This window comes from Oenanthe melanoleuca, chromosome 11 (genome assembly GCF_029582105.1).
Source record: "Oenanthe melanoleuca isolate GR-GAL-2019-014 chromosome 11, OMel1.0, whole genome shotgun sequence".
Classification (NCBI taxonomy): domain Eukaryota; kingdom Metazoa; phylum Chordata; class Aves; order Passeriformes; family Muscicapidae; genus Oenanthe; species Oenanthe melanoleuca.
In genome coordinates, this window is record NC_079345.1 from 44,594 (window position 1) to 55,656 (window position 11,063).

The 11,063-nt window shown below is 48.8% G+C and overlaps 1 protein-coding gene across 1 annotated transcript; it reads right to left on the minus strand.

The window, feature by feature from the left end:
* Positions 1-977: 977 nt before the first annotated feature.
* On the minus strand, positions 978-10,605 carry TAT (tyrosine aminotransferase). Its single transcript, XM_056500843.1, has 12 exons — positions 10,409-10,605; positions 8,611-8,853; positions 8,327-8,431; positions 7,445-7,512; positions 6,906-7,064; positions 6,598-6,736; positions 6,055-6,107; positions 5,548-5,700; positions 4,530-4,658; positions 4,004-4,087; positions 2,373-2,471; positions 978-1,636 (listed from the first exon to the last, which is right to left on the minus strand). The coding sequence occupies exons 2-12, from the start codon at positions 8,843-8,845 to the stop codon at positions 1,493-1,495; spliced, it is 1,368 nt and encodes a 455-aa protein (XP_056356818.1). The 5' UTR covers positions 8,846-8,853; positions 10,409-10,605; the 3' UTR covers positions 978-1,492.
* Positions 10,606-11,063: the final 458 nt, after the last annotated feature.

The window sequence follows — 11,063 nt, forward strand, 5'->3', positions numbered from 1 at the left end:
CAGGATTGCTTTCTTTGAAAGGAAAAGATGTAGTCTGGATACTCAGCTGAGGTGTCAAAGACCTTTTCACACATTGCTATCTTTCTCATTTAGCCCTCCCCTCTAATGGAGTACTGGCACCCATATTCTGTACTGGGCAAGGTAAGGGGAGACAATTAGACAGTTATAGAACCTGGAAGAACTTTCAGTGTGTAATCCAGAGCTCGCTCACTTTTCCTGTCATTCGGGAGGCAGGGTTGACCTGTGGATCCCAACTCTGTGGGAGGACAGGTGAACAGAGCTGAAGGTGCAACGTGAGGCACTCCTCAAGTTGCTGCTCTGACAGACCCAGAAATGGCTCCTGAGCATCTCACCAGAACACCTGTTGCATGGGCATTATCACCTCCTCCCTTTTCCACTGAATAAACAGACAACAGGCCACAAGTTCCTTATTACTTTATGGAGCTGACGTATTCAGCTATCAGCAACCCCGGTACCACTGGGGTCACAAACACCCCATTCAGTGTGAGCCAGGGGTGCCACCCCGTGATTCACACTACAGCAGGAAAGGCATGCCAAGTCTGGAGTGCTTAGGCATGGCTGGCTCCAGCCCTGGGGACAGTTGCCTCCCTGCAGCAGCAAGCACAGCACCCACTGCCCTGCTGGAGTCCACAGTGGGAGAGGCTGTGAGGGCCATAGAGAAGGTGCAGACAGGATGGCTCTGTGGGGAGTGGACAGACTGCCTCGGTGAGCTGCCAACATCATCGGGGCAGGAGGGGCTGGCTCCAGTCTCTGTCAAGCTTGCAGGGCCCATCCTGCTCTCAGGGTTGGTGGGCTGCTTTGGGGGTCTCAATCACTCTCACTATATTCCTGCTGGCAGACAGGATGGCCCTGGGCAGGCAGGGACATGCCTGGGGCACCGCAATACCATGGGGGCGCAAAGGTGACCCACACAGTGACCAAGTCCAACCTAGCACAACAGGAGCACAGTGCAGGACTGCCATGTCAGAATTTTTATTAATAAAAAAAGTTACAATAACTTACTCCCTTTATCACACAAAGGACTCAGTATAAAGAGCTCTAGCCTCCTAAGGTAACATAGGTGAGATGTGGGTACTTTTCTCTTATCCTCCAAGACAGCAGCCTTCTCCTGTCCCCAAGGGGAAGTGTGGCCAGCACAGGCCAACAGGGCTTTTGCCACAGGGCCCAACTTAGGAACAACCTTCTGCCCCTGCCTGCAGCTGGTTCACAGGTAGCACAGACCAAGGCAGGGCACAGATGCCGAGTCTACAGAGACACGGGGGACTGGAAGCAAAAGGATGTGCAAGCTCTAGTGGAGGAGGAGAGAGAAGTGTCATCTTCCTTCCATAATGCTGAGGAGTCTGTGGAGCACAAAAAGTGAAGCAGCAGGACAATGACTGCTTACAGGCAGGGTGGGGCTAGCTGGAAGCAGCCTTGCCTGCCTGGCTGCTGCCTCAGGTGTAGCCTGACAGAGGCAGGGGGCCAGCTGTGGCTACTTGTCACACTCCAGATCCTGGGCCCCCTCAGCACCCTGGTAGTGCATCTCACAGAACTCCTGAATGCGACTGCAGGCCTCCAAGATCATCTCCTCAGGCACGGTGATCACTACACGGAAGAAGTTTGGGTACTCAAAGCACTGAAATGAGAAAAGATGAAGCTGGCAGATTACCTGCGACAGTGCCAGTTTTAGAACCCTGTCTTGGCACCATGAGCTGCATCATGAATATGGTCAATGTGGAACAGCAGGGCTTGGTTCTTGCTCCCTTAGACTGTTTTTCCTGTTCCATGCAAATCTCCCATCTCCATCTGTGTAGACATGGTGCTGTGAGTGGCACAGGCCAGAGGACTTTGTGTGAACTGTGCAGACCAGATTGTGCAGGGAATGAGCTGAAAGGAGCTAGCAAAGGGGAGGGCTGGAAAGTATTTAAGGCCCTGTCCATATCCAGTGCTGGAACTGAATGCCAAGGCACAGAAGTTGTCAGCCTTCCCTATGTCTGCAGGGGTGAGGACCTGGAAACAGACTGAGGAAAGGAACATAGCCACCTATGTTACCCATAGCACTCCTCTGTGGGAGCACCTTCAGCAAGGAAGTGTGGGAGTATATGGAGTTCAGGGATACAGCTCTGCCAGCTTGAGAAATATTGGGCAAGCCTGGAGCTAGGAATATCCCAGCAGCCTGACAGGGGGCTGTTAGTGAGCCAGAGACACACAGCACAGGGAGCTGACAGCCAGCTCCTACACACTATCACAGACCATGGACACTAGCATGCACAACTCCCAGCTGTTCTCAGAGCTCCGGGGTGCAAACCCCTCCAGCTTCTCCCACCATGCTTTGGCCTCGCAGCTCGGTGGGCTCCCAGTGTTAGGCTCACCGTGGCTGGCAAGCAGAACACGGACTGCTCCGAGATGAGTCGCTCGGTGAACTCCACGTCGTTTTCAAACTCCGGAAAATGCTCCATCTCAATCTCCACCTGCAGCAGACAGATGTAACATGGCAATCAAGGGCACCAAAACTATCTGCAGTGGCCTTCTTTACACACATGGCCCAGTGACTTCCCAGTCAAGTGCAACTGTCTGTCTTCAATTTTCCCTCATGATTTGGGCTGCCTGGGATGCAAGACACAAGTATATAAATATATAAAACTGGGCTTCTGAAAAAGCCTTCATTAACTACCTAAAGATGGAATTTCAGTTAAATGCCGCTTCAGTAAAAAAACAACCTGATAGAAAAGACACAGTAACTAATTAGAAGTGAAAAGGAATAAATAAGACATTAAGACAGAGCTTGGTAGAGAACTCAATACACATTAATAGTCCTGTCATGCAAGAAAAAAACTAATGCTTTGGTTTAAAGTAAAAATAAATATAGTAACCTCTAGAATATAATGAACAAAATAAATCCTTGTAGAACAATATAAGGTCAAATGACACAAAAATGGTAGAGTATTCAATAAACATTTCTTTTTTGTATTTGGAAAGAAGGCAGCTGTCCATCTCTCACATAAAGACAGTGCTATTCTTGCCTTTTGTTTCTCTAATCCTAGAATGATTTTGATTGGAAGGAACCTTAAAGCTCCAATTAGATCCAATGCCTCCACTATGGGAAGGGCTACCATCCACAAGATCAGCTTGTTCAGGGCCCCATCCAGACTGACCTTTTAAGATTTTAAACATCTCACGAAAATATTATTAAACAGATACTTTGAGAGATAATTTGCTTAAAGAAGTTCTGAAAGAGCTAGTAGAAAACAAAAATAAACACATGATGTAATTTGAAATTGACGGTCAGCTACTGCAAAAATACAATAAGCGTGAAAGAATCTTAAAGCTGTGCCTCTACATAAAAAGCATAAGCAAAATGACCTGTATAGCTCAGGGTAAACTTGGAAACAGGGTCAAGTGACAAGGATTTTTCTACAGAAATGAGTAAGACAGATACAGTTCTGAGTCCACATTTTAAGAGTGAATGAAAAACTGGAGACATTATGAGATGGAACAAAATGAAAGGCAAAACCCCTAAAAATATGTTCAAGTGTCATAAATGTATCAATCGAGCTTGATGAGATGAAAAAGGAGATTTCAGCACATTATAAACTTTAAAGCGAACAGGCATGGGAAAAGGCAGAAGAGGCAACACCACAGGCAGAAGAAAGGCATGCTAGTATGAAGAAGGCTACACCTTCTACAGGAGGTATGATAATCTGCCTTGTTTTATAGGGGCATCTGGTTGCCAGCTGGCTTCATAACCAGGTAAAACAGCCTTGTCTTGCAAAGTACAAGTCATGGAGTTCTGTGCAGGAGCAAGTGGGCTAAGAGTACTGGCCTCTGCTCTGTGAACAGTGAACAGCATACCCTGGCCTTTTAAAGTGATGAAGGGATGCATTTACCACACAGGGCAATATGAAAATGCACAGTAATGGAGATCTGGTGGCAAGTACTAATCTGAAACACTGACTAGCTCTGGCAACCAGATCTAGTGTGAGTGTTGGCGACCCTCACTTACCATCAGGTACATGGCTCCAGCAGGCCTCACAGGCTGAAGGCCAGGGATAGCTGATAAGGCAGCATAACAAAGGTCAGCATTAGACTGAAAAGCAAAAAGGAGAAATTTCAAAACAGGAGAAATTCCAGGAAGCAACTCAGTGATTGAAAGCTAGACTCTGGACTGGGACTATGAACAGGTTTGCCTACTGCAAATAAAGGGACAACAAATGCAAACACCATGGGAGATCATGGCCTTGAGTATAGCAGGTGTTACTGAGCTGAGCTCAGCAAGTCAGTGCCAAACTCCATCCTCTGGGTCAACAGCTCCAGCTGCAGAGCTACACTGCCTGAAACTTATCACAGCTGGCTTTTTCTGCCTGTTACAATGGCTCCTGTTGGAATTTGATTTGTTGGGTCATCCTAATCACACACAAAACTGCACCTCCAATTTGGGGGGAGGAGAGGAAGAATTGTGAATTAGAGAGAAAGGACTCCCTCCAAACAATCTGTGAACAGACCTTCTTGATCTGTAACAGGCTGTTTACCTTGAGGATGCTTAGGGTGTTGTGGTAGAACTCAGGTGGCGTTCGGTGTAAGATACGCTCCAGTGCTCCTTGGACAATTGTACAGGGTCCTAGGATCCTTTGACTCAGTCGTACAAGGCCATCCCTGATCTGAGAAAACATCATATTTGCAGCTTAGATGATGCTTCCCTAAAGGAAGGGAACAGCTCCAAGGCTCACTTCCTGTCTTCCTATAGCTGTTCACAGCCTTCTCTTCAGTGAGCATACAGAGCACTAAAGAATATTTGTTTGACTATATGCCAGGCTTAACAGACTATTTACAGTGTCATTCTCTGTTCTTCTGTAGCAGATTGAAATGTCAACAGAGACAACCTTTGGAGCTCCCCAATCTGACTTAAACCAGGCTGGAATATAGGTAATACAAATAAAACCAGAGCTGTTCCAAATAGAACTTTGCATTTCCCTTTGGTTTGTGCCCACAATCCACAGTTTCAAAGCCAGGTAATGACAATCAACATTAGCTTTTCTGCTCACTCATTTGGTCCTCTCTTCTCCCTCTTCCTCTGCAGAGAGCCTTCTAGGTGGAAAGGTCACTGCAGTAGATGGTTGTCCTTGTAACACAGCTGAAAAATAGCCAGATAAAGTACTGGCAGCACTGCAAGGTGCTTTGTTCTTACTTTTAAGAAAAATCATGTAAGAGCAGACACCACACGTGGACTCCATATGCCGGATAAGCCATGCAATACTTCCAGTGGACACTGCAGCTATTTGAGAAGTTGGAAGCACAGGAAAATGACAAGGCATATATTAACGAGCAGCAGAGACACGGAGTGAGTTACAATGTAGATGTGGGTAGAAGGCCTTGTCTGGGAGCAGATGAAGTAAGGAAGTGACATGAAAGAAAAGCCTGTAAGCACAACTGGGTGACACCCACCTGAAAGCAAAAGAGCAGTACCTGCCTGTATCAGTTAAAGACCTGGTGATCCACATACTGAAGATTGCAAGTCTGTTGCCATGACAGCAACACAGCAGTTCTCACCTCATTACCAAAGATGTCTCTCCTGTCATGAATTAGGATCCAGCCCATCCGCCAGCCAGGGACTAGCCACCGCTTTGCCAAGCCACCACAGGACAAGATTGGCACATTGGTGCTGAGAGTTGCAATGGGTTCATACTTGCAGTCAGCAAATACCTATGACCGGAGACTGTGTTAGAGCTTTCCCTGCCTCTTACTGTGAGAACTGGGTGTAAGCATGAGGCTTAACAAGAAGGGATGCAGGGAAGAGATGGGAAATCAATGGTAAAAACTCACAGCTTCAAGGTAGGAACATGGTAAATGCACACACATGAAAGCAAGCAGCTCAGGAAAAGGAAGGGAGTTGGATATGAGAGGTTCCCCTAGGACTGTGTGCCAAAGGACTGGGAGCTCCAGGCATGGACCCAGGCACAGGGGAGTGGAGCTGTCCCTCACCTCTAGAGACCTGGCTGCCATGGCCAAGGATTAGGGGCAGCATTGGGAGTACAAAGTACTGCAACTGACACTCACCATGTCTCCGTAGATCTCATCAGCCAGAATGGGCACGCACTGTCTTGATGCCACTGTGGAAGAGAGAGCATTTAGCCTGGCCACCTGCATGGGAACAGACTTGCCCTTTGCTGCAGGGCCTGTCAGAGCTCTGAGGGAAGGGTCCCTATCTTTCTCCTACAGACTGTTCATTTGGAGAGCCTGACCACTGGGGATCCCTGCCCTGACTGAGCCTAGTTCTGCTCCAATTGGTGGGGACTGGCAGCACAGCCCTCTCTGTCAGGACAGGGCTCAGCAAGCACAGGGCCCTGTGAACACTCCCCATGCAGAGCCAGAGGGGAGAAATAAGCAGTCCAAGTCTCACAAAGCTTTTGAGGAAGACACATACTCTGCATGTTCTTGCCTAGATAAGACTGCACCTCCACACTGAGCAAGCCCTCATTCCAAAAGTGGAGTCAGCCAGAAGCAAAGCCTTGGCCCATGGTGCTGCAGCGATTGAACATGAGCAATGGGGACAGACACTAGACCATGCCCCAGGCCCCAGAAACACACAGGCAGGCTCACCTGCCAGGATCTCCTGGAGGTGGCTCTTGCTGAACACAGAGCCACAAGGGTTTGATGGGTTGTTCACAATGAGGCAAGCTGTTTTCTCATCCACCAAGGACTCCAAGTGCTCCAAATCAATTTCCCAGGCCTTATCTGGCTAGTAAAGTGAAGAGAAAGGGAAGTAAAAGCTGAGGAACTGGACTTGCCACACAAGGTCAGGTATGCCAGTGCAGCCAGGATTACTCATGCCACCTTCACCCACTTCCCAGGGTATTTCTCAGAGGAGAAATGTCAGGGCTGCTCCTTCCAGGCCTGCCACCACTTACCAAGAGATTATAGAGTTTGACCTCTATCCCCATAGACAATGCCAGAGTCTTGTAGAGGGAGAAGCCAGGCCGTGGGACCAGGATGTTCTGGCCTGGATTGGCCAGCACTGCCAAGGCAAGCTCTATGGCCTGGCTGCAGCCACTTGTTAAGATGACATCCTGCAAAGAGCAGAGAGAGGTCCATGGGAAGCACAGCCAGTCGGAAGTACTTCAAACATACAGGAGTGACATAACATCCAGGCTCAGCTCTGCCAGGTAGAGCTTCTCAGCCAAAGAGACAGTGCCAGAGCTTGACTGAAAGCAGGGAAACTTCAGCGGGTGGAAAGCACAACCTCCTCCTGCAGAAGGTGGAGGTGAAGGGCTCAGGGAAGGGATGAGAGCAGCAGGAGGCCACCTTGGGACAAGGTGATTTGGCTAGCTTTTAGTCCTGTGACTGGGCAGGGAGGGCAAGCTGGGGTAGGGCCCCCATGGCCCATGGTCTGCAGGCAGCAGAACCCTGTCTGCACTGCAGGGCGAGCGCCCTGGCTGGGCACCAGTACCTGGGCCTTCAGCGGCGCCTCCGGGCAGGTGTAGTATGCAGCCACAGCTTCCCGGCACGACTGGTAGCCTGAGGAAAGAGGAGTCAAGCATGAAAGGGCGGTTTTTACAGATTCTTTCCTTCTTGTTACCAGTACTGTTTCTTTCTTCTTACTGGTACAAGGTTCACAGCTGCTGTCCAGCTGGGGAAAACCCATATGGTGATGTCCCAGGGTGGCAGAGGATGTCCTGCCTCAGGCCAAGCACCATGCAGCCCCAAGGCTAGGCCACGATTGCCAAGAGCAGGGACAAACCTTGGGCAGGGAGGCAAACTGGCCCCAGCATGTCCCAGGGACAGAACTGACAGGAGCAGAGCGGAAGGCAGACAGGGAGTTTTCTGAGCCAGAAGGAAGCCAAGTGTGATGACATGGTTTTCATTGTTTAGTGATGGCAATGGGGTAGCCCTCCCTGTCACCAGATGGAGGGTCCCATGATAGAGGCATGATCTATGCTCTGTGCATGCTTTTGGCACTAACTGCAAACAAGGCTCACAGTGTCAGTGAAGTCAGGGAAGTCCTGGTTAAGGCAGATCAGAAAGGAGCTTGCCTATAACCCATGGCAGGAAGACAGAGTCCCAAGCCCTTCTGGGTTCTTGATACCCTGTCTGCCCCAATGGCTGGGGCAGCAAACAGCTTCTGCAGGAGCTCTGGGTCTCAAACAGCCCACGCAGGAAAGAGTACACAGGTGTATGTGGGGATACATACTTGTGTGTTCATGTGACTGTTGGTGAGGACAGCTGTAGGCTACTAATAGAAAGATATCTGTGGGCTCCATACACCTGCTGTGGGGTAGGAACTGGCACATGACTTCATCCAACTCTCACAGGACAAGCTTTGTCAACTTACCAACAGATGGAGCATAACCATTGTACTGTCCTGAGTCCAAAGCCTCCTTCATAGCCCGTGTGACCTCATCATTTGTAGGAAGGTTTCCAAAGACTGTCGGGTCTCCTTTTCAAAGATTAAGAAAATAGTAAAGTTCTCACTAATCTGTGACAGGCACAGAGCTGTGTGGCTGTCTGACCTACCCCTTGGTGTTCGCACAAACTTTGTGCTTCAGACCCCTGCAATGTGTCAGCCACACAGTTGATCCAAATTCCTGGAGGCTTCAGCCACAATACTGTGCTCACCTAAGGACAAGGAGATCATGGCTTTCTTTGGGTTGGGCTCCACCTTCATGCTGTCTACGATGGCTCGAACAGGATTAAAAGTCTTCTTTGACATTTCAGAAGCCCTGACAGCCCATCTTGGCTTCCGACCCTTCACCTTCCCAGGTGATATGGTGTTCCCAGTGTTCTTGAGATGAACATCTAGCATAGGGGCATGATCTCCATGGCCATTCACTTGGATCAGGTACGAGTCCATCCTGAGAGCTGTCAGTGCAAAGTGAATTTCCTGGGCTTAGTTAACACATGTCAGACAAGGAATATGTCCATTTGGGGATGCAGCCCATAAGTAGAACTTCTGAAAGCTGTAGACACTACCTACTGCCTATGGACGAAGCAGCAGCAGCAATTAGGGCTGCATTTGGTGCCAGGATGTAGTGAAACCCCATGCATAAGTGAGAGAGCAATACAGTGAGAAAGATCAGGAAAGATCAAGGCACTCCTGTGTGTTAACTGTACTATTGCCTAGCATGGACCTCCATGCTGAGGAGGGGAAAGCCCTGCTAAAGCCAGCAGACAAGAATTAGCAGAATGTTGTAGTCACTTCTTGACTGCAGATTCAATATTTCACTGACAGAAGGACCCACTATGAGTGTTCCTATCCAGAATGTTCCTCCAGTCTACAGACAGATATGTAGCGCTATAAATCAAATATCAGATACCAAAAAGGTAGCTGTTCTTCAATGTTATCAGTATGCACTGGGCAGTGGCAGGATAGGGGTTAGACACTTGCTTCTGTCAGCCAAGAACAGCCCAGCCCAGAGAGCCTAGAGCAAAAGGCAATGCTTAGAAAATGGAGCAAGACTGGTACGGCCAAGAGGGAAATCCAGGAGGCAGCACTGCCACAAGCAAAGGGCCTGTAGTTCAACCTGAAAATGAGCAACAAGCAAGGCACAGCAGAGAAACAGCTGCCTTCAAGACCCAAAAAATGAACACACAGGTGACTTACACATCCCAGCATGTTATACCCAGAACACGAGCTAGACCAGGCAGGAAAAGCCTAACTTACAAACTGCTGATGACTCAGGGATTTCCACCAGCAGTTTAGGGATAGAGCAGAGAAGAGGCAGACCTCCTGAGACACAAAGTCCGTTCTTGCTGACACTGGCACACTACCTTGAAATCCTGTCACAAACTGCTTATGCTTTCTATTCTGTCCTATTTCTCTGCTCCACTGAAAAGCAATTCAGTGAACAGTGGTGCTTTCCTGACGGTAGTTATGTAGCCCCACACTCACAGATACAACACAGCTTCCCCTTCCTTGCCACAGAGACTGAGCCAGAAGGGCTGTAGTGTTGCCTGGTTCAGGCAGGATTTGGTATCTGAGCAAATTTCTCACTGGTTCAGTGAAGTTTGCACCTAGAGATGCCCCATGCTGCTGCAGTTACTCTACCAGCAGTGCCTTATTAGGCCATTTATAGCAATCCAACCTGATTTAACAGAGTCACAAAGAAAGACTTCAGCTTTTCTGCTGAAACCTTCTGAGTTTCCTTTCCACCAGAAGAAAGTCAGCTGAACAAGTATACGGCAGGGCTGCACAGAAAACTGAGCCTAGAAATGAGTTACGTATCTCAGTCTAACAGCTGGGTTGTGTTCCAAATACAGCCTATCCTAGCAGAGCCCTTACACCACCCTGCAAAATGGTTCTTCTGAAAAGGGGAGCTGTAGACAGGCACCATAGATACCTTCACTGTAGGCAGCCAGGGAAGAACTCCCCACTACCCGCCTGAAAGAAGCAAGGCACCAGAGCACAGCACTTTACCTTCTACAGCACAGACAGGGAAACACCAACAAGCCTTGGGGTCCAGTCCCTAGTTTTCATCCAGGACAAATTCCCTTGAGAGGAAAGTCCTGAGAATTCTTGCCCATGAAATAATCCCCAAAACTGGGCGTTGAGACTGAATCATTTAGCCATTGGCTCACAGAGAGGGCTGCTCTCCCCACCCAAAAATGACCTCTCCTCCCCTTTGCAACTGCAGTCACTTCAAACACCTGGAACATGGCTGTGCATTAACTCTTTCTGAGGGCAGCCTAAGGACACATCTTGGCTTCCTGCAGCACCTGGGCTGCCATCCTTTGCCACCATTTTCCTCAGTCTGCAAACACTGCTGCGGGCAAATCTGCAGAGTTCAGGTATTCCAACACTAGCACCTTGTAATTCTCTGAGAGTGGACTGATGGACCGTAAAGCTTGAGGAAGCCATCAGTCTGTCCTGACCTAAGAGTTTCTGGGATCCCAATGCACTAGCTGACAAACACCAGTTTGTGGCTCCATTACAACTGGGAGGCATCTTCCTCAATAAACTAAAGGGAGGAAAGCATTTCCCTAGCCAGTGTTTTGGAGGCACCAGAACCTGAAGGATTAAAGTAACCTCAAGTTGTCATTGATTTGGAGGGCTTTTTTTGCCTTTCCTATTT

Coding starts and splice junctions, on each gene's coding strand:
- TAT (XM_056500843.1), bottom strand. CDS start 8,845: ATGGACTCGTACCTGATCCAAGTGAATGGCCATGGAGATCATGCCCCT. Junction 6,737..6,905: donor TCAAACTCTATAATCTCTTG/GTAAGTGGTGGC, acceptor TCACTTTACTAG/CCAGATAAGGCCTGGGAAAT. Junction 6,108..6,597: donor CCTCCAGGAGATCCTGGCAG/GTGAGCCTGCCT, acceptor TCTCTTCCACAG/TGGCATCAAGACAGTGCGTG.